This window comes from Juglans microcarpa x Juglans regia, chromosome 8D, assembly GCF_004785595.1.
Source record: "Juglans microcarpa x Juglans regia isolate MS1-56 chromosome 8D, Jm3101_v1.0, whole genome shotgun sequence".
Lineage (NCBI taxonomy): Eukaryota > Viridiplantae > Streptophyta > Magnoliopsida > Fagales > Juglandaceae > Juglans > Juglans microcarpa x Juglans regia.
The window spans coordinates 9,262,922-9,285,728 of record NC_054608.1 but is presented as its reverse complement, the minus strand read 5'-3'; the positions used below and the strand labels follow the sequence as shown (position 1 = coordinate 9,285,728).

Genomic DNA, 22,807 nt, shown 5'->3' with positions numbered 1-22,807 from the left:
TAATCTTCCATCCCTCTTTAGTTTAACAATATGGAGATATTGTTGTATGATTATACTGCTAGATGCGTGTGACATTGCATAAATACCCTTAGACCCGTTTGGGAATCAGTGTACATTTATGTGTCCACTGATTCCTGAATTGTCCAGTGTGGACAGTTTGAGATTATATTATCTGTATTGCACATTTTTGTTACTCGCTACTTTCCACGTTTAATATGAAGTTTCGGTGTCTTCTTCTATTGTTCTTCGGGTATACTGTTCGTAGGGTCACAATCCCGATATTTGAACATGTATACTTGGAGAATTATGGGGAGGTGCTGCCGAAATTTCTACTAACATAGAAATTAGTAGAGTGACGAGATTTGTGCAATATGAAGAATATAATCTCGAATGGGATAGGACCAACTACTTTATCAAAAAAGTAATGACAATTGGAGCATGACATGCATGTGAATTTTCAATGTACGTGTTATTAATATATAGATATTTTTAGAAATGGACAAAAATTGGATGCGTCTGGACGATAGACTTGGAAAGGATTACGTACCCTATGCATGTGGAGTAAGAACTTTCATTGATTTTGCACGGGCTTTTTGCTGATAGTCGTGGTTACATTAAGTGTCCATGTCGAGGGTGTAAAAATTTGTGTGCGATAGGATTGGATGAAGTAGAGCGTCATATATTTGTGAACGGTATGGATCTGGGGGTATACGCGATGGGTACTGCATGGTGAGCCGTATGAAGGGTCAACAGATGTATTGGTCGATCATCACAATTATTTGCAGCACATGGATGATGATTATGAGCATGATGAGATGGAGGAGATGTTGGGTGACATTGGAGCTGGGATGTTTATGGATGAGGTTAACGACAATGCCTCAACTGGTGGATCAGTGACTGATTGTGATAATTTCCCTTCACTGTGGGAAGATGCAAAGCGCGAGCTTTACCCAAGTTGTACAAAACATTCTAAAATGTCGTTTATTGTGCGGTTGCTTCACATTAAATCATTGTGTGGATGTCGACGAAAGCAATAAACATGGTATTGGACTTATTTAACGAGGTGCTTCCCGAAGGGTCTGCATTGCCTAAGAACTTTTATGAAGCGAAGCAGTTGAGAAATGGATTAGGATTTGAGTACAAGTCCATACATGCATGCAAGAATGATTGTGTATTGTTCTGGAAGGAGAACGAGGAGAAACAAGCATGTCCTGTATGTGGAGAGTCGAGGTGGAAAGGTAAGAAAAACGTCCCGGTTAAGGTGTTGCGGTATTTTCCCTTGAAACCTAGGTTGCAAAGACTATATATGTGTAAGAAAACAGCTCATGATATGAGGTGGTACGAGGAGAAAAGAGTTAAGAATGACGGGTATATGAGGCATCCAGCTGATTCACTTGCGTGGCAGTCTTTCGATAATCAGTATCCAGAGTTCGGGTTAGAAGCTCGGAACGTGCGCCTGGGACTCACAACCGATGGATTCAACCCTTTTGGGAATATGAGTACAAGTTATAGCACTTGGCTCGTGGTATTGATTCCGTACAATCTTCCACCATGGAGGTGCATGAAGGCGCCAAACTTTTTGTCAACTTTACTCATCCCTGGCCCTAGATCACCTGGGGATGATATTGACGTATTCATGCAGCCGTTGATTGAAGAGCTGAAAGAGTTATGGGAAACAGGGGTTAGAACTTATGATGCATCTAAGTCGACATCTTTTCAGATGCATGCTGCGGTAATGTGGACCATAAATGATTTTCCGGCGTATGAGAATCTTTCCGGCTGGAGTACGAAAAGGAAGTTAGCGTGTCTGACGTGTAATAAAGAAACTGCTAGTGAGTGGCTAAATTTTGTGTACGACCATACATTTATGTTCGAACGCATTGCGTGTTGTAGTCGATTGAATTCTTATACATTTGAAGTATATATTGTCGGGATTAAACGTTCAAACGTTTAATGTAGTCTTCGAACGTGTATTTAACGTTCGATGTCATGTGAAATCATTCAACACTTATTATGTCCAAACACAAATTGTATCTATGTTTGAGCAAAAATTACAGATTACGTTTGGATGGTCTATGTACCGGTTCGAATGGTTAAGCTAACTATATATTTGAATGGTTTTTGGATGATTAAGAAGTATGAATTTTTTTTTTATCATTAAATAACCTTAAATACTCATTCATAACATCATAAAAAAATGTTCAATAAACATAAAAAGTAGTCTCATAAGTACAAACTAAATAATGAAAACATTGTTCATACGTACACAAACAATAGGTAAATTATTAAATTATTTGTTAGGAGGCCTAAATTGTTGTATCATCATCTGTATTTGGAGTTGCATCTCTCTCTTAAACTCCTCTTGTTAATGTTCTTGTTATTTCAATCGCATCTCCAAGTTTGCTTGTTGTGCCAATTGAGACTTTAACTCATGTTGCTTTATCCTCAATTGGTCGATCTCAAACCTCACTTCCTCTAAACCTTTAAGTGTTGGAGGCATTATTGGAAAGATGAGGACAAGCTATAAGGTTTGACACAATGATCCAAACTCCTTAAATATCATGAATGTGGACCGAAAACGTTTGTAAAAAATTAAACATCACTTGTTAAGGAACTTTGATCAGAAGCATATTCAACACGCAGAGCAACAATTTTTCCTACACATAAGAGAAAGAATTAATATTGCCACAAATATACAAATATGTTAAATTAAAACAGATATTTGTATTTCCATAAAAATATATATGATTGTATGCTTACATAATTTTCACGTACATTGGAATGAGTCTACTCTCCATTACAATCAGAATATAACGCATCATATAATTTTGTCAGATCACAATCAGTATATGATTCTTGCTACAAGATACATATTTTATAGAAATACGCATATCAGAATATGACAAACAATTGCTATGTAATTGGAGTGGTATTAATATTGTAGTTGGGTGTGACTTTCACCCTGGTTTTCCTTTCCTAGGGTTTCTCTGTGTAGAGGTTTTTTTCTTCCTGACGTGGTACAGGCGCGGTGGTTTTTTCTTTTCTGCCTTGCTTTGTGTAGACTTTTGGGTGGGTGATATCTATTACAATGGAAGTGAATCTGGAAGACATGTACAAGAAACTCTCTCTCATGTCAATGGAGACTGAAGAGATTCAAGTAGATGTCCAGTGGCTACAAGATGTTGTTCTTTGTGGTGGGAAATGCCTGTTGGATAAACTATTTACTGAACGCCATTACAACTGGGAGGCGTTCAAATCCACAATGAAAAGAGTTTGGAGGCCGGTCAAGGATATTCAATTCAGGGAGTTGAATTTGGTGCTCATGCTAATCGAATTTGAGGACGAACGTGATAAAGATCGTGTTCTTAAAAATGGGCCCTGGGCTTTTGATAAACACTTGGTGTTGGTCAAAGAAGTTGAAAGCCATCAACAAGTCCATCAGATCAAGGTCACTGAGTCGTCTTTCTGGGTTCGGTTGCATGACCTGCCACTTATAGCAAGAAATGAGTATATTAGGAATCTAATAGGGAGTACGATTGGAAGGGTCATTGAAGTGGATATTGACAAAGGTGAAATGGCTTGGGGGAATTTATGCGTGTACGAGTTTCCATTGATATCTCCAAACCTTTGTTACGTGGTAAGATGGTGAACATTGGTCTTGTGGAACCTGTGTGGATTCGTTTTTCTTATGAACGACTACCCAACTTTTGTTATTGTTGTGGCCTCTTGAACCATGTCCATTTGGAGTGTGGAAAATGGCAGGGACACTAGAGTAGTTTTGAGTCAAAGGGGCTCCCTTATGGTAGTTGGTTGCGTGCTGGTTTCCAATTGATGAAATGATGGCCTCGTCGAGAGAGGCAACCGGAGGCTGGTAGTAGTAATCCGGTGACTTCCTCGGTGGAGTCCACTACGAAGGAAGGTGATGTTATCATAGATCAGGGTGAGAATCTAGGAGCCATTTTTGGGGTTTCGGCGACTTTACAGGAGATGGTTCCCAAGACACGCATACGTTGAACTCTAGGATTCTAGCAAAGATTGTTGAACGTGAGAAGGGAGTTGATAAGGATACTGCTGCGGATGTTACGCAGAAATTGTTGAAGGTGGATGAGGGAATTACGGACCCTCAGGATGGCTTTCAATTGGGCTGCATCAACTTAAAAGAACCCTATGTAGTGGGGACTAAAGGCCCTGTTGCTGGGCTCGCAATCAAGGCCCATGAAGCCCACATGGACCTGGTTGGACCAAAGCTAACTAAACCGGTTTTACTGGAGGGACGTAAATGGAAAAGGCTATCCATTCTTAACAAACAACAACCTCCTGCTTTAGTCTCTCTTCAACGGACATCATTAACCCACAAACGGAAGGAGTAGTTGGAGGAGGATGCAGTGGCAACTCGAGTTTTATGAAGGAAGGTGGCGTCTATTTCTCTTAATGATGATGCGAAGAAGCCTCAAGAATTTTCATCTGCGGTGGCTGGGTCCCAGCACTGCCGAACTCCATGAAATGCCTAAGTTGGAATGCTGGTGGACTTGGGAACCCACGGGGCATTCAGGTCCTTCGGGATCTCATCAAGAAGGAAGCTCCTGATATAGTGTTTCTTCAGGAAACACATCTAACGGTACGTGATTTTGAGAGATGTAAATTTAAGTTGGGTTTTGTCAATTGTTTAGTTGTCGATAGTGAGGGAAGAAGTGGGGACTTGCAATGTTATGGGGGAGGGATATTAATTTGTCGATTCTGAGTTATTCGAGATCTCATATTGATGCTTGTGTGAAAGAAGATGGGAGTAGACCAGTGTAGTTTTTTCCTACCGGCTATTATGGTCATCCTATTTTTAGCCAAAGAAATAGATCCTGGGATCTAATTTGTTCTTTAAGAAGAAATGAGGATGAGGGGTGGCTGATTTTTTAGGATTTCAATGAAGTTCTGTTTAATCATGAGAAGTTGGGGGGGAGAGAAAGAATGCAGAGTCAGATGGAAGAGTTTAGGAAAATTGTTGATGAGTGTGCACTAAGAGACATTGGTTTTAATGGTCCTAAATTTACATAGTGTAATGGGAGGGAGGCTGCCTCTAGAGTAAGTGAAAGGCTGGATAGATTCTTTGGTAATTCTCAATGGTGGAATTTGTTTCCACAGGCTGAAGTTGTTCACGGAAGTGTGGCATACTCCAATCCTTTCCCCCATTTTTTTGGAATCAGAAGTTGTTCAAGTTGAGAAGAGGAAGGAATGATTGTTTAGATTTGAAACTATATGGATTGGTGAACCAGGCTGTGATGACATTGTGAAGGCTACATGGAATTTTGCTAATGAAAGATGTTCAATGGAAGATTTGATGTGAAGGATTGGGGTTTATGGTAAAAGGCTTCAAGTATGGAATCGTGTGGATTTTGGTAAGGTTCAAAATCAGTTACAGAAGGCCAAAGACCGGTTCAAGCTGTTGCAAGAGTGTGATTCCGTGGGGCTGAGAAGAGATGAACAACAACATGCTAGGGAAGAGGTTCATAAATGGTTAGAACGGAAGGAGATTATGTAGAGGCAGCGAGCTAAAGCTTTGTGGTTGAGAGAAGGAGATCATAATTCAAAATTTTTCCATACTAAGGCAAACTACAGGAAAAAAGAAAATTCAATTGGAACGTTACATAATGAGGTGGGGGAATGGAAGGAAGGGGAACTCAGAGATCAATTGATTGTGGAGTATTTCAGGAATATGTTTACAGCAACAGAGCAACAAGGAAGCTGTGATTTTTTGGGATCCTTGGCTGGAAGAGTGACTGCAGACATGAATGTTTATTTGAGTAAGCCTTATACTGAAACTGAGGTGTTTGCAGCCTTGAAGCAGATGGAACCAGCATCAGCACTAGGGCCCGATGGCATGGCACCTTTGTTCTTTCAGAATTATTGGCCTATCCTGGGTAAGTCAGTGTCTAATGCTATTCTGGAAGTACTGAATTCTAGTATTATTCCCTCCTCTATGAATCACACTTTTATTTCTTTGATTCCAAAGAAGAAGAACCCTGTGAATGTGGCTGATTTTTGTCCAATCAGTCTATGCAATGTGATTTATAAATTGATTTCTAAGGTCATTGCTAATAGACTTAAGAAAGTATTGCCATGTATCATTTTAGATTCTCAGTGTGCTTTTGTACCTGGTCGACTCATAACTGACAATGTTTTAGTAGCTTATGAGTTAGTCCATTTTTTGAAAATGAAGAGAATGGTTAAAAAAGGTTATATGTCCCTCAAACTCGATATGAGTAAAGCATATGACCAGGTAGAATGGGGCTTTTTAAAGAAAGTTATGAGCATGTTGGGTTTTGAGGAACGATTCATCGAGTTGATTATGAATTGTATCCAATCTGCCTCTTTTTCAGTCTTAGTGAATGGGGAGCCAAAAGGTCATATAGTACCTAGTCGAGGGATTAGACAAAGGGACCCTTTGTCCCCTTATCTTTTTATGCTAGTTACGGAAGGGTTGATTTCTCTGTTGAAAGATGCAGCCAGTCATAATGAGATCTCCAGTATTAAGATTTGCAGAAATGCCCCTTGCATTAATCACTTATTATTCGCGGATGATAGCATTGTTTTCTGTAAGGCTGACGTGGGTGAAAACAGAAGGATACAAGATTTGCTGAAAAAGTATGAACATATTTCTGGCTAGAAAATTAACATTGAGAAAACTGCAATGTTTTTTAGTGGCAATGCTTCAAGGGACAGGCAGGAAGAGTTAAGGCAGCTATGGGGTGTCTCTGAGGTGCAAAATTATGAGAAGTATTTGGGTCTTCCTCATGTAATTGGTCGTTCAAAATCAAAGGCTTTCTCTGAGATGAAGAAAAAGGTGTGGAAAAAGCTTCAAGGTTGGAAAGAGAATATATTATCCCAAGGTGGAAGGGAAATGTTGATCAAGGCAGTGGCACTTTCTCTCCCAACTTATTCAATGAGCTGTTTTCTCCTCCGAGTTAGTCTATGTGCAGATTTGGAATGCATGATGGCAAAGTTTTGGTGGGGTCAAAAGAATGAAGAAAAGAGAATCCATTGGATGAGTTGGAGGAAAATGTGTGAGCCGAAAGGGAAAGGGGGACTCGGTTTTAAGGATCTGCATGTTTTCAACTTGTCTTTGCTAGCCAAACAAGGGTGGAGGATTATGCAGGAGACGGATTCTTTGATCCATAAGGTATTGAAGGCTAAATACTTTCCTCAAGGAGTGTTCTTAGATGCTGGTTTAGGTAAGAGTCCTTCTTTTACATGGCGAGGCATTTGAGAGGCCAAAAAGTTGCTGAGTCAAGGATGTTCATGGAGTATAGGCGATGGTAAACAAGCCAAGCTCTGGAAGGATACTTGGATTCCAGGCCATCAGTCTTTGATGAAGGAAGCCATCTTAATTTTGGATGAAATACGAGAAGCTGCTGTAGACAGGTTAATTGATCCTGTTTCTAGAGACTGGAACTTAGGTCAGCTTCGAGCTATCATGGACAGGAGGAGGATCTAGCTAATTTAATTTTTTTTACTATTGCTTGGGGTTTTTGGTGGAGAAGAAATCAAATGATTCATGATCAGAAAGTTACTGTAGTTCAACATGTCATTGACCATGCACTGTCTATGCTGCAATCATATACTGAGTTGAAACAGTTGCCCAAGAGGAAAGTTCAAGAGTACTATAATTGGAAGCCACCTCCATCGGGGTGGTTGAAACTTAATGTGGATGGTGCTATTTTTGGTGAACTTCATAAGGTAGGGGTGGGTGTGGTGCTCAGAGATGATGCTGGCAAGGTGATTATGGCAGAAAGCAAGATAGAATTGGAAGTGATTAATGCGGAAGCTATTGAAACACTGTCCATATTCCGTGCATTACAGTTGTGTGCTAGTATGGGACTTCATAGTTTGATTGTGGAATCAAATTGCTTGATGGCTATCAAAGTTCTCAACAATGAAATTCCTTCTGATTCATTGTTGGATCCATTATTGAGTGAAATCCGAAAGTTGTTAAGAGTATTTGTTGCGTGTAAGTTTCAACATGTCTATAGAGAAGGTAATCAGGTTGCTCATACTCTTGCCTAATATGCTTGGAACATTGAGGATATCTCAATGTGGAATGAGTGTTATCTAGACTTTATTTCTCAGGCTATTTGGCTTGATAAATGTCTGTAAACTTTGTTTATTAATGAATGTCCAGATTTCTTATAAAAAAAAAGAATATGACAAACAACAAACTTGAGCAACCCATTATATAAAATAGCTTTACCAATTTCTTAGATAGACGATGAAAAGATCTTGAACCTGTTTGATGATGAATCTTTAAATTCGATCAATTTGCTTTATTTATATAACTTCGCTCCCGCAAATTATTAGTAAATATTAGTAAGAGAAAATCATAAAATATGACTTGTAAAATAAATTGTTTACCTTATATGTAGGATTTTCAAACATGTCACAAATTTTTTCCCAGTCACAAGGCTAGATATCCTGAAAAGAATGTAGGCACTCCTCGTCCTGGTTGTCGAACTTCTTGTAATGCTTATAATACATTGCCTTATATTTACATAATGCATTACCCATAAACTCATTAATTAGCAGTTTTACGCTCTTCTCTCTAGCAAAATTTATTTCGAAGTCTTCCTTCAAAAACTTATTATATGAACAAGTCATTTGCATATTCTATATTTTGCCTACTATATAATAAATAATTTGAGAAATAATTTAAGTATTACCAAACAACGTTTCTTATTAAGGTCTTTGACATCTTGGGGAACTTTATGCCATGAACGTATAGCCAGATGTCCATAAGTTCGTGTAGAGCACCCACATGCAGAGTAAGCCAATTAAGCCATTGGTTCTCCTTTACCTTCAGTGTGATCATCAATAATGTTAACCTTAATCTTACCCACTTTACGATATTTTTTCAATGTGATGCCTCTAGTACCTTGATCAAGACAAGATTGTATTGTTAGCTCTAAAAAAAAAAATCATATTTACAGTATGGAAGGGCTTTAATACAACCATAAGGGCCCTCAGGGTGCTACCCTGGGCCTGGGTCTTCACAACCCAGCAAACCACTTGAGGCCTAAACACCTCTTGACCCAACAGGGTCCAGGTTGAATTGCCAAAGGGAATGCTCACCCACTTATCCCGAGATTGTTAAGATGTTCATTCATTCAAAACAGATGGATAGCTCAATGGAACTGGGATTCAAATTTCAAATAGTGGATAAGGCCGTTAATCTGGATGATCCCAAGAAGACGAATCCTCTATTTCAAGGGGTCAGGTATGCTAATGAAGGTTTCAAACTTTTTGGCTCTGAGATTATATGTATCATTATTGACTTAGGTACCGGAGGGTACCCTTCAACCCTCAAGCCTTCTTACTCTTTGGTTACAGGAGGTTGAGAGTGTGTAGCGGTGAAACACATCCTCAACAGTTGGCATCATCTGTGGGATATTTAGTTATCTTGCAATCAATGTGTTTTTCACATGCCCACCATCACTCGATCTTAGGCAACTAAAGATCAGGAGGAGACATCACAAAACCTTGAAGGAAGGCTTGCAGAAATTGAGGAAATAGTGAGGAGGCTCATCACCGAGGTCGAATTACTGTGAAAGGAGAATGAGGTTCTCAAGGCAAAGAATGGGTAGTCAAGAGAAGACACGATGCCCAATCAGGCTGACAAGGTGGAGATGGAGGCTCATAGTGTGGGCACAGGTAAAGCCCCTCAGGAGAATGAGGAAATGAAGAAGTCACACCATGATCTGCGCAGCCTGATGGACAAGTATGAGGAAATAGCCAAGAAGATATTCGTCTTCAGTTGATTAGTTGCTAACCAGCACGAACTTACCATACACCTCGGAGATCATGGCGGTATCGCTTCCACCAAAATTCAAGGTCCCGTCAATAGACATGTACGATGGTTCCAAGGATTCGGTGGAGCAGTTGGAGACCTTTAAGGCCCACATAATCTCCATGGGTTCCCGGTAGAGATCGCATGCAGAGCTTTTCATTTGATGTTGAAAGAAGCAGCCTAAGGATGGTTCAGAGCATTGCAACTAGGCTCCATTAAGAGTTTTGAGGACCTAGGCAGGCAGTTCATCACATAATTTATGGCCAGTTAGCGAAGGAGACGGCCAGCAACATACCTATTAACGGTGAAGCAGCAGGAGGACAAGAGTCTAAAAGCATATTTGGCACGATTGAAAAATGAAAGAATGACCATTAACGACCAAGACGAGAAAATCATGTTGGTAGCACTGCTTGGGGGAATCTGGCCAATGAGTGTTTTCATGACTAAGTTAGCAAGGAAAACCCCATCCACTTTGTGAGAATTTATGGTTCGAGCGAACGATTTTGTGAATGTTGAAGATATATTGATTGCCCTCACCACTAGGCTAGGGAGAAAGGAGGAGAGTACGTCAAAGGAAGGTCCTAGGAAGACCTAAGAAAGTAGTCTGAGGCCAAGAAAGAAATAGTACAAGGAAAAACATGAAACGATCACGGGACGATATAGCAGTGGCCATGTACATTATTCTAGTGTGCAAGACTAGGACAAAATGAAAGAAAATAGGCATGATGAAGACCGCGGGCGGCGAACGCAAAGGTACTGTATGTATGACTGAGTGAATGGTCACCGAACCGAGGATTTTCATACACTCCAACAAAAAATTGAGGAATTGAAGGGTAGCGGATAGCTAGAACGCATTGTAGCAGCTAAGAGCGTCTCACCACCATGGCGTTCAAACGACAGGAGACAAGAGCATAAGTTTAGACAAAGCGAGAGCCTAAGAAGAGAAGAATCACCTAAGAGGGTGAGGAGATCACAGGAACAAAGAAATCAATGACCTAGACAAGATGTAGATCGGTGGAATATGCCTTTGGGAGAGATTTGTATCATAGTCGGCGGTTATGCAGGAGGTGGCCCAACTTCTCGGTAAGAAAAACCAATACAAGATGGGCAAGATATGAAGAAATTTACAGTGTGGAGAGGCCTATTAAACAGGCGCAGGTGTAGACCTCAGCCCCAATTTCTTTAGGCGAGGAAGACTCTTGAGGGGAGGTACACCCCACGATGACAAATTAGTGGTAACAATGCTGGTTGCAAATACGACAAGGAGGATATTGATAGATAACAGGAACTCGACGGACTTCCTGTTTTACAATGCTTTTGCAAAGATGGGATTAAATACGAGTCAACTTCATCCGGTGTCAAGTACATTGAAGGGATTTACAGGAGACGTAGTCTAACCCATGGGATCCATCACACTGCCTGTGTCAGTGGGAATTGATTCTTACCTCGCCACCATAATGACTGAGTTCTTGGTAGTCATAACCCAATCATCTTATAATGCCATTATAGGCCGACCAACGTTGAACGCCTTGAAAGCGATCACGTCCACTTACTATCTAAAAATCAAGTTTTCCACAAAAGCGGGAATAAGTGAGGTACGTGGTGAACCGTTACTTGCCCTAGAATGCTATGTGCAGGAATTAAAAGGAGGAGAGTGGGACGTAAAAAAGGTAGAGCTGCGAGAAAATGATGATGGGACCTACTCGCCACCTCCGCCGGAAGTGTTCATAACAGAGGCAGAAATGAGGGATGAGGAGACGTTGAGGTAAGGAGAAGTCAATGAGCCGTTGGAACTCATGGCTTTTGATCCAGCTCAGCCAGGTGACCCTGTTAGGATCGGGACTATGATGGTAAGGGAGGAAAGGACCCAGCTAATATAACCCCTCTTGGAGCACAAAGACATCTTTTCATGGAATCATCAAGACATGCCAGGAATCAGCAAGGAGGTGATAGAGCACCGACTGAATGTTAACCCAGACACAAGGCCCGTTAAAAAGAAGAAGAGGAATTTCAACACCGAGAAGTACAAATTGATGGCAGAGGAAACAAATTGATTGTTGGCAACAGGGTTTATTAGGGAGACTCAATACCCAAGATGGTTGTCAAACGTTGTCCTGGTAAAGAAGTCCAAAGACAAGTGGCAAATGCGCGTAGACTTCACAGACCTTAACAAAGCCTGCCCAAAAGATAGCTTCCCTCTCCCCAGGATAGATTTGATAGTCGACGCCACGACTAGTCACAAGGTGCTAAGCTTCATGGATGCCAACTCCGGGTACAACCAAATCAAAATAAGTCATACTAACTAGGATAAAATGACCTTCATAACCGGCCGAGGCCTGTACTCTTACACGATTATGCCCTTCGAGTTGTAGAATGCAGTAGTAACCTACCAAAGGCTGGTTAACAAAATGTTCAAGAGTCAGATAGGCCGAAACATGAAGGTGTTTGTGGATGACCTTTTAGTAAATAGCATGGAGTTTAGGCAGCATTCGGAAGACTTGAAGGAACCTTTCGGTGTATTATGGTAGTACAAAATGAGGCTCAACCCAAATAAATGCGCATTCGGGGTTCAGTCGAGCAAGTTCTTGGGCTTCACAGTATCTAAGACAGTCATTCAAGCGAACCCCAAGAAACTCAGGGCGATCATTGTAATGAAACCGCACATGACTCTTAATGAGGTCCAGAAACTGGCAAGGAGAATAGCGACCCTCAGCAGGTTTGTGTCCCGCTCAACAGACAAGTGCATCCCTTTCTTCCAAGTCTTAAAAAGAAGGCTCAAGAATGGGATGCATGATGTGAAGAAGCATTTTTACAACTGAAGGAATACCTAACCCACCCACCATTGCTTAGTTAAACTAAGCAGCGGGAACCCTTGTCACTATATCTAGCCGCCACCCCAGATGTGGTTTCTGCCGCCTTAGTCAGAGATGAGGGTAAGGAGCAAAGGCCAGTGTATTATGTCAGTAAAGCCTTAAGAGGGGCCGAGAAGAGACACCCAAAGATAGAGTTGATCGCCTTCGCCTTGGTAGCGTCAACACGACGATTATGCCCTCATTTCCAATCCCATCCCATAAGGGTTATCACATCCTCACCCTTGCAGAAGGTGCTCCAAAGGCCAGATACATCGGGGTGACTGGTGAAATGGTCCATAGAGGTGAGTAAGTATGACATCAGTTATGTTCCCAGAATCACTATCAAAGAACAAGTCCTGGCTGATTTTGTGGTGAAACTAACGAACTTTCCCTAGGAGATGCCAAAGATGCCTAAGACAATGCTGGCTAAAGCATGTAATAGTGGACAACGGTGTGAAGTCATTTCACGTTGTCCGATTGATGAATAATGAAGCAAAGTATGAGGCAGTGCTCATGGGATTAACCATAGCTGAAATCTCAGGAGGAAGGTCAATAACAATGAAAGCAGATTCTCAAGTGGTAGTTGGCCAAATCATAGGAGAATATTCAGCAAAGAGACCAAAACTAATAAGGTACCTCTATCAAGTTCAAGAGAAATTCCATCAGTTCCAGTATTTTCGGATTAAAAGAATTTCCAGAGGGGAAAATTGGATGGTAGATCGGTTAGTACGAGCAGCATCGGCAAGGTAGGAGTAGACGTTACCATGGGAAGTAATCCTCAGGATAGTAGATGTGGCAATAATAGGGGAGGAAATTTTTGGGATTGATGGAAGCTTGCTAGGATGGGTAGATGACATTATCAAGTACTTGAAGGATGATCAGTTACTCGCTTCTTGGGATGAGGCAAGGAAAGTAAGAAATAGGACAACTAGGTTCACCTTGATAGATGGAATGTTATACAAGTGAGGTTTTTCAAACCCATTGCTAAGATGCATATTGAAAGAAGAGGCCAAGTATGTGGTGAGGGAGGTGCACAAAGGCGTTTGTGGGAACTATTCACGGGGAAGGTCGTTAGCAGCAAAAGCCAAGAGAGCAGGATACTATTGTCCCAACCTCCTGCAAAACTCAAAGGAATTCGTGAAAAAGTGTGCCCAATGCCTACTGCACGCCTCAGCCAATGCAAACTCTCCAAGCCACGCTCCACTCGCCAAGGTTATGCGGTCGAGTAGCTCTCTAGTGCATCTTCTCACCAAGTCTATATGGTCAAGGAATCCTCCGATTACGCCATTCTCCAAGATTAAGCGGTCGTGCAACTCTCTCGCCATACTCCACTCGCCAAGGTTATGGAAACGAGCAGCTCTCCTGCTACCCCTCCTCACCAAGATTACACGATCGAGGAACCCTCCCATTACGCCCTTCACCAGTATTAAGTGGTCGAGCAACTCTCTCACCGTAATCCATTCGCCCAGGCTATGCGATCAAGCAAATTACCACACAATCGGCCAAGCCACACGACTAAATTTTAGATAAGTTAAGTCCGTTTTCACCTTTGCTTTCTTTATTCCTTATTTAAACTAACTCAAACTGTAACAAGTTACATTTACACAGCATAAATATGCAATTCCACGCAATTACTAAAAGAAAGGAATAAATTCTTTAATTGCAAACGTTAATATTGCTCGACAAAACCAAAGAGTGCCAAAATGTACAATTACTAAGGTGTAGTTTGCCCCAAATTTCAACATAATTATGAAATACTAAAAGTAAAAACGTCACGGGATAAGAGGAGGGCAAAGGCATCTAGCATCACATCTCGCCCAATAGAGTCAAAGTAATGATAGGCGGTAGGACCAGCTTTCATCTCCCTCCACTTCAAGTTGCAAAGGTTTGTCTTAGGATGTTCAAGTAAAAGTTGCCTCAGTTGCTTAATACCAAGTTTGAAACCGAGGCCAAAAGCATTGTTCGAATTGCACAAGCATAATTAATCTAAGAAATAAGGCAATCAATTTGCTCCTGCAAGCGACCCAGCTTCTGATTCTGCTCAGAGACTTTCCTTTCAGAAGCAACAGGGTTTTCACGTTAGTCTCCCGGCTCTGGTTCAGCGTCAAGAGATTGCGGTCGTGCTTTTTAAGAGCACTATTGGCTGTTGTCAAATCCTACTCTACTTTGACATTCTCGCCCTGAGCAATACTCAGTCGGACATTGGTTTCTCGCCTTTCCTCTTAGGAAGCAGCCAGGCGTGTAAGGCAGTCAGTTTTCACCATCCACAAGTCCTCCACTTCTTTTTCCACCTCACTTAGCGAGCGGCTAGGCTACCTCGTTCAGCCTCCTTCTCTGCAGCGCTAATCTTGTACAGCACAGCTTCTCCCAATGCACTCGCCAATTGGAATTAGAGGGAGGCAATTTGTTCCCGACAATATTATATTCTAACAATATTTTAACTTTATAATATTTTTAACCCCTCAAAACATTTTAATTCAAATTATTTTTCACTCTTCTCATCTCAGCTCAAATATCTTACTACTATTCACAAACAATATCAACTCATCTCATTTCAACTTACTGTCCTAACCAGACCTTAGTGATCTAATGCCTTGTTTGTTTTCATGAACTATCTCATTTCGTCTCGTCTCATCTCATCTAATTATTATAATTTTTCAAATTCTCATACAAAATACAATAAATAATTCAATTTTTTCAAATCTCAAAATAAAAATAATAATAATAAATTATATTCTAATAATATTTTATTCAACTTTCATCTCAATTCATCTCATCCGTGTAAAAAACAAGGTTTATTTTTTATTTTCTTAAATTTGATCCTTTATTTGGGCTTTTATGATGGATTCGCTTTTTTATTATTTAAGTGATTTTGAGCTATTACAATATTAATTTTTTACTTCAACTGTTTAAATAGATTTTTAGTAATGTACATGTACTCATATTGAGGGGGACTACAAGAACTTAAATGCTTTTATATTTATAACGGTTGGCCCCCCCAATCAAAAATATCTGGTTCCGCCCCTCTTCTGAGGTGCCATTGCTACGCAGCTTCCATGACAATACGGCCAATGCAGTTCAATTAATCCTTATTAGGACCAAAGTATGATGTAAATTATCTTCACATATATATGGACAAGACGATCTAACAACTTTTCACATCAAACAACTCCACCCAACCCATGATCTCCAGCTATATATGGAGGTTTTGTAATTAACATTAATCCAAGTCTATCATCAGTATAACCTGAAATTAATCATGTCCAAGGGAAAGGGATTATATATTATCTATGTATGCATGCATGCATGGATGTATGTATGTATATATATATATATATATGCATGTATATATAACACTTGATCACATAGACAAACAGAAAAGGTGAACATATAATATATTTATATATAGATATATTTGAATTCATTCTCTCATGATAGGGTAAAGAACTATATATATACCCACACTATATTGATATTGCATGATGGCGTTTTTGCTAACAATCCAATATTTAAGTTTGATATCAGCATACCATTTGAAATAAGTTTGCAAAAGGATTATTAAAAAAACCAGTTTCAAGGGTGAAATATCTAGACGATTACAAAAGTGAGAACTGCGTGGCAAATACATAAGACCAAGAAGAAACTGATCGTGTCTCCGTTGAACATGGTCAGGATCAGTTGATTCTCTACCTAATTGCATGTTATTGAACATGGAATCCATCGTATGTGCAGAAAACAAACAACCTCAGAATAATGTCAAACTAAAAATGATTATTAGACACTAATTTGTTGTCCTTTCTGCTCATGCTTTAACCTAATATTCTTGGGATAGTTTTCACCTAAAAGTCTCCGCTTGCGCTTGGTAGATACGGTTGCGATAACCTCTTGGGACCATTTTTTGAGGCAAATAAAGAGGTTATATATGTTGGATTTATGAACTTTTCAATTCTTCCCCTGCTTCACATCAATAATCGAATGAATTTCTATAATTTTGTACTGATATTAATCTAATAATATATGCATGACACGGTTGCGTCTTGAAATTAATTCTGAAGGATGAATGCTAGAGGCCTATATATATCCATCGTTGAGTCAAAGAAAAAGATCAACACCACAGCTTTACTTCTAAGCTGTAAGCTGCTGCCTCTTCAAAGAAGTCGCAGCTTTCTTCTTCCAAGTCTAAATTAAAAACCCTCTTTCTCTCTCACACTGTTCACATACGTTCGGCCTGCATCTCCGCATACCTCTCTCCATCATGGATTCAAAAAATGAACCCCTAAAATCACCAGCTCATGGAGAAGTAACCACCATTCTCAGCATTGATGGCGGAGGAATAAGAGGGCTTATCCCTGGAACTATCCTTTGTTTCTTAGAATCTGAGCTTCAGGTTGTATATATATGTACACACACACGCAGATATATATATATATATATATATATATATATGCACTAATCTTTGTTTCATGCCGAGAAAAACTAGCACCCAACGCATCTGATCTCATTGCATTTTTTTTTTTAGCTTTTCACGCATCACTTATTTATATATATTTATATATATATATGTTGGAATTCTGTCTTCTCTGCCTTATACCAGAACAGAATTGTTTTGTCCAAGTTTTGCCAAGATTTTCACAAGAATTCTACAAGTAAACAATTTAATAGAGAAAATAGAATATACAAGAATACAAGAACACAAGGGAATTACATGGTTCGATCCTAGTGATCTATATCCATAGCAGCAACAGTCAAGAGACTTTCTCCTTTTATTTATGATCAAAATACAGTGATGAGTTTACAAGAACAATATCTCTTGAACATACCTCTCAATTCTTGGAGCTTTCTGATTCAAGAATTATTCTCTCTACACTCTTCTGTATTTTCTCTAGTATCATTCATCATCTCAAATTACAAATGAAGGCCTCTATTTATAGATTACAAAGTATGACTTAACAGAAGTTATACTTAACAGAAGAACTTCTGTTTAACCTTGGTAGTCTAATACCCGAGTCCTTCCCTTTCCAAATGAGCTGTCATGTGCTTTTATTAAAAAAAAATGGTTGACACTCTTCTACCAATATATAAGCACATGATTGCTGTACGTAAATTAATTATAATGAGATTTGACAATAATATTTGTTGTTCACGCATCATTTTATTGCATGGCTGATTGTTTATGCATGCTGCATGGAACAGAAGCTGGATGGTGAAGATGCAAGAATAGCGGATTATTTTGATGTGATTGCTGGAACAAGCACAGGCGGCCTTGTAACTGCCATGCTAACTGCTCCAAATGAAAAAAACCGACCTCTGTTTGCTGCCAAGGATATCAAGGAATTCTACCTAAACCACTGCCCTAAAATCTTCCCACAAAGCAGACGGTAAATTTAGGGTTTATTGAGATATGGACGTATTAATTAATATCAGGATAAAGCTAATTTCCTGTTTGATTATTATATATAATATCCTTGATCGTGACACTTATTTAATTAGTTATTAACAAGATTATATGTTTTCCAAATTAATGCAGTTGGCCAATATTTGCTGCTGCTAGAAAGCTTATCAGAGCCCTTTCCGGACCAAAGTATGACGGGAAGTATCTACACAACCTTGTTAGAGAAAAACTCGGAAGTACGAGAATTAGCCAGACGTTGACAAATGTTGTCATCCCAACATTTGATCTCAAGAGACTACAGCCAACCATCTTTTCTAGCTATGAGGTTAATTGATAATTATCCTCTTAATCATTTAACGGATCACGTAAAGTCATATTACTGTACTGAGGGTTTACTTTTGTGTAATTCGTTTAGATTTATATTAGAACTCCTCTTATCAATATTATTGGAACATATTAATTGGGAATTAGTGGTTGCAAATTAATGATGGATCGAGCTTATCAATAGTACTAAAAATTTACCTTGATTTTCTTTTTTGACGCACCAGGTAAAGAAAAACCCAAGCTTAAATGCACTACTCTCAGATGTATGCATTGCAACCTCAGCTGCACCAACTTATCTTCCAGCTTATTACTTTGAAAACAAAGACCAGGAAGGGAAAGTGAGAGAGTTTCACCTTACAGATGGCGGGGTTGCAGCTAATAATCCGGTATCTTTCGAGATCCAAAGTGTACCTAATAATAATGACTAGACGCACACCCACCAGATGTGCAAGAAATTCTCAAGTTTTTAATCCTAATATATTTTTAACATATATAGTTACAATTTAATTGTGTGAAGTTGTTTAAATATGATCCCCTTCGATTACGAATTTTAATAAAAATGAAATGTTATGCAGGATGATAGAAGTTGAATTGTACAGATAAAAGAAAGTTTTTTCCATCTTGAAAAGTCCATCATGACCTTGCAAAATATTTGAACTTAATAGTCATTTAGCACATGATTGGAGATGATAGTAAAAAAAAAAGAGTTTTGCTACAAATCAGTAACTCTTCATATCGTGAGATGGTGAATAGTAGCTAATGAGAAGAATTTTTCTAAAAAAAAAAACAAACTTTTAAGACATTGTTTAATGATAAAATTAATTATGCACAAGAATGGTAATGAGAAGGTGCCATGAATCTTATATAGGCTTTGAAATTATATAGGTAATAGAATATGATGATGTGAATTGGAAGAAGATTTCTTCGATCGTATTAGCTCATTAGCTAGCTTGTCGTTTCAGGCCTTGCTTGCCATTGGTGAAGTGACAAAGGCGATCCAAAGAGAGAGTCCTGACTTCTTTCCTGGAAAACCAACGGACTATGGACGATTTCTGGTCATATCTTTAGGAACTGGCACACACAAAGACGAAGAGAAATACAAGGCGCATGATGTAGCTAAGTGGGGAATACTGGGTTGGTTAACCAACGGTGGTTCCACCCCCTTAATTGATGTATTTTGTCAAGCAAGTGCAGACATGGTCGACGTCCATCTCTCTGAGGTTTTCCAAGACCTTCATTCCAAGAAAAGTTATCTGCGGATTCAGGTATATATATATGATTCACTCGCATATATATGTATTAATTTCCATGCATGCATGGCAGGCTTTTAGTCACTCAACTAACAAAGACGTGATTTTTGAATTTGAATAATGCAGGACGATACATTAACTGGGGTAGTATCTTCAGTTGACGTAGCCACAACAAAGAATTTGAATGATCTCGTTAAAGTTGGGGAAGAGTTGCTTAAGAAACCAGTCGCTAGGGTGAATCTGGAGACAGGAATCTGCGAACCTGTAAACATTGGAACTAATGAACAAGCTCTCATAAGGTATCATGCATCGATATATATATATATATATATATATATATATATATACACGAACTATTAATTAATAAGTTTACTATATATTTCTAATAAAAGCTTGGTGATCTTTTTGAATTATTACATTAAGGTAATGGAAATCATATGTCCTTGCTCGCAGTTTTGCGAAACTTCTTTCCCAGGAGAGGCGCCTTCGCCATTCTAGGACTTCCCGCATTGGAGTATAAAAAGGTTGCCTTCCCTATTATATATAGCTTTCTAGCTTTCCAGAAACATTTCTCATTTTCTTAATAATCCCATACCCTTATCATGGGAAAAATCTCATCAAACACCCCTACTTTCTCCCAGTACTGGTGACAATGTCATTAGTACTGTTCTTGGCATGCATTAATAATGGATGTGGAATAAGAGGACAATTCCAGGCACCATACTAAAATTGGTTTCCTGGCCGAGTCCGAGTTACATGTTATATGTATAAACGTACGTACTTCGGGTGGCACATTATAAGCCCAGTTTTTTGTATAAAATCATAATGTCTTGTTCGTGTGTTATATATTAATCAACGTATATTGGCAATTGTCGCACTCGTCCAATTGCCAATTATGCTCCAAAACTGATCAAATCCATAAGAATAATTCTGGATGCAGTCCAATATAAGGCTTCCCCACATACAACTAAATGAAACGGTGAGTTTTAATTAACTTCAATGTTGCCGTTTAATACTTGCCTCAAACCCCTATTAAGTCTCATCTCCCCCAAACCCTCCCCCCTCCACCCCCAAAAAACTCCTGCTAGGTCTCGTCTCCCCCAAACTCCCCCCCCCCCCCCCCCTCCCCCCCCAAAAAAAAAAAAAGAGCTGACCCTCCCTCACTGCTCGAAGGTGCTCTCTCTCTCTCTCTCTCTCTCTCTCTCTAAGCTTAGTACGTTGAATTAGTTGTTGGTGTAGTAGTACTACCGGAACCATTTTAACTCCTCCGAATTAGGAATAATTGAAATCTATAGCATTGACGAAAGCGATGGGGCTCTCTCTCTCTCTCAAATATGGTATTTCTTCTTTCTGATTTTGATTTTAGAGGGTAAATTTTGTCGTTAAAATTTCTTTTGTATTTGATTTTGATTTATGAGGGTATTTCTTCTTGAGGATTTTGATTTCAAAGGGTATTTCTTCTTGAGGATTTTGATTTTGATTTCTCGTTAAATTTTCTCGATCCCATCTGGTATTTTCACGTTAAAATCCTTTTCTCTTATCAGGTATTGTAACGTTAAATTCTAGGTGTATGAAGATCTTCACTGCCTTTTGAGAGAACCGGGTGGCCCTTGAAAGTGTGATGGCACTTGTTTTCCATTGTAGGCATATCAAAAAGATGAATTGCTTTTTCATTGAGTTGCTTGTGTTCCATTTTGGCTGTTTAATTCATTTTCATATGTTGCCCAACAAAGATTCCTTTCTCCATGTTTATATTATGTGCTTGTCATATTGCAAATATTCATAGTGAGGTAATGATTATTTCTTCCAAGTTATCCAGCAATGATTATTATTTGACTTTATGTCTCTAGCTTGTCTTCAATTTATTTCAATGATTATTTCACTTTATGTTTTTGTGATATAATTTTAAATATTGCTTCACTTATAGCATCTTTCTATCATGTTCATAAATGGCATAATTGTAACATCCCGTATTTTAGTGTATTTTTACTGAAGGATTATTTTTGATTGTTCAAAAATTTATCCTCTTATTTTAAAATTGGTTGGATTTTTAGTAAGTTTATTTCTATGATTTTAATTTGGTGAAAATTATTTTTATGTGCTTTCCAAATATTTATTTATTATTATGCATTTAAATTGCTTTTAATATTTAAATTAATTACTGTGGGATTTAATTATTTCAATTTGACTTTACCATTACGTTTAAATTATTTTATTTAACTTGTGGTTTTAAAATCATCTCCGTTGGATCATTTTTGTGACCCAAGTTATGAGGATTGGACCTCATTTCTTTTTCCTCCATTTTTCTTTCCTTCCTTTTCTTTTCTTTCTTTTCTTTTTTCTTCTTTATTTTCCCCCTCCCCGTGTGCGCGAACCAGCCCTCTCCCTCTCTCTTCCGTCCGTCACCTTCACCCAGCCCACCGCCTTCGCGCCGCCGTGCGCGACACCGCCCGGCCGACCAGCTCCCCCTCCCTCCGGCGACCTCACCCCCCAAATCCCAGCCCCTACCTCGCCGCCGGTAGCCCGCACGCACCCCACGAAGCCGTGGGCCACTTTCACGCCAGCGCCGCCGTGAGCCAGCGGTGGCCTTCACCGCCCACCCCATTGTGTTCCCCTGTCGTCGGCGACCTCACCTCCATTCGCGCCGCCGTTAACCACCAGTAGCCCTTCAAGCCGCGGAGTCACTTTTATTCCAGCTCTGCCGTCGCGCTACCTCCGGCCACCATCTTCACACCACATCATCCTCGACCTCTTGGCAACCCATTGGACCCAACCCCAGCTCCGATCCGCCACCGGAGAAGCTCCACCATCTACATTTCTGATTTGGATATTTTGGTCTTCTACCGCCCATTCCGCCGCCACTCATGGCAAACCACCACCACCATTGGCTTCACCGACCTCCCTAGGCCCTACCCTATCAATCTTGGGTCTTCGTTTGCCTCCGTTTGAAAGTTGGTATTTGTGACCCACGGCCACAGTGTATTTTAAACTGTGGTGTTGCTCAAACGTCACCTTTTTCAACTTCGTGATCCTTCGAAAATTGTTATATTGCACTGTAAGTATTTTCCTTAATGAACTTTCGTGATTTAAATATATTTTTGCACTAACACATATTATCTATGAATTGGTTTGTTTTGCCGGACTGAGTCCGATGAGTTTC

At 39.6% G+C, this 22,807-nt stretch overlaps 1 protein-coding gene across 1 annotated transcript; it reads left to right on the top strand.

Annotated features, from left to right (window-relative positions):
• The first annotated feature begins 16,905 nt into the window (after window positions 1-16,905).
• LOC121241946 (patatin-like protein 2) lies at window positions 16,906-20,379 on the top strand. The gene is made up of 7 exons (XM_041139806.1): window positions 16,906-17,068; window positions 17,875-18,059; window positions 18,209-18,398; window positions 18,622-18,783; window positions 19,360-19,662; window positions 19,774-19,946; window positions 20,101-20,379. The coding sequence occupies exons 1-7, from the start codon at window positions 16,937-16,939 to the stop codon at window positions 20,165-20,167; spliced, it is 1,212 nt and encodes a 403-aa protein (XP_040995740.1). The 5' UTR covers window positions 16,906-16,936; the 3' UTR covers window positions 20,168-20,379.
• Window positions 20,380-22,807: the final 2,428 nt, after the last annotated feature.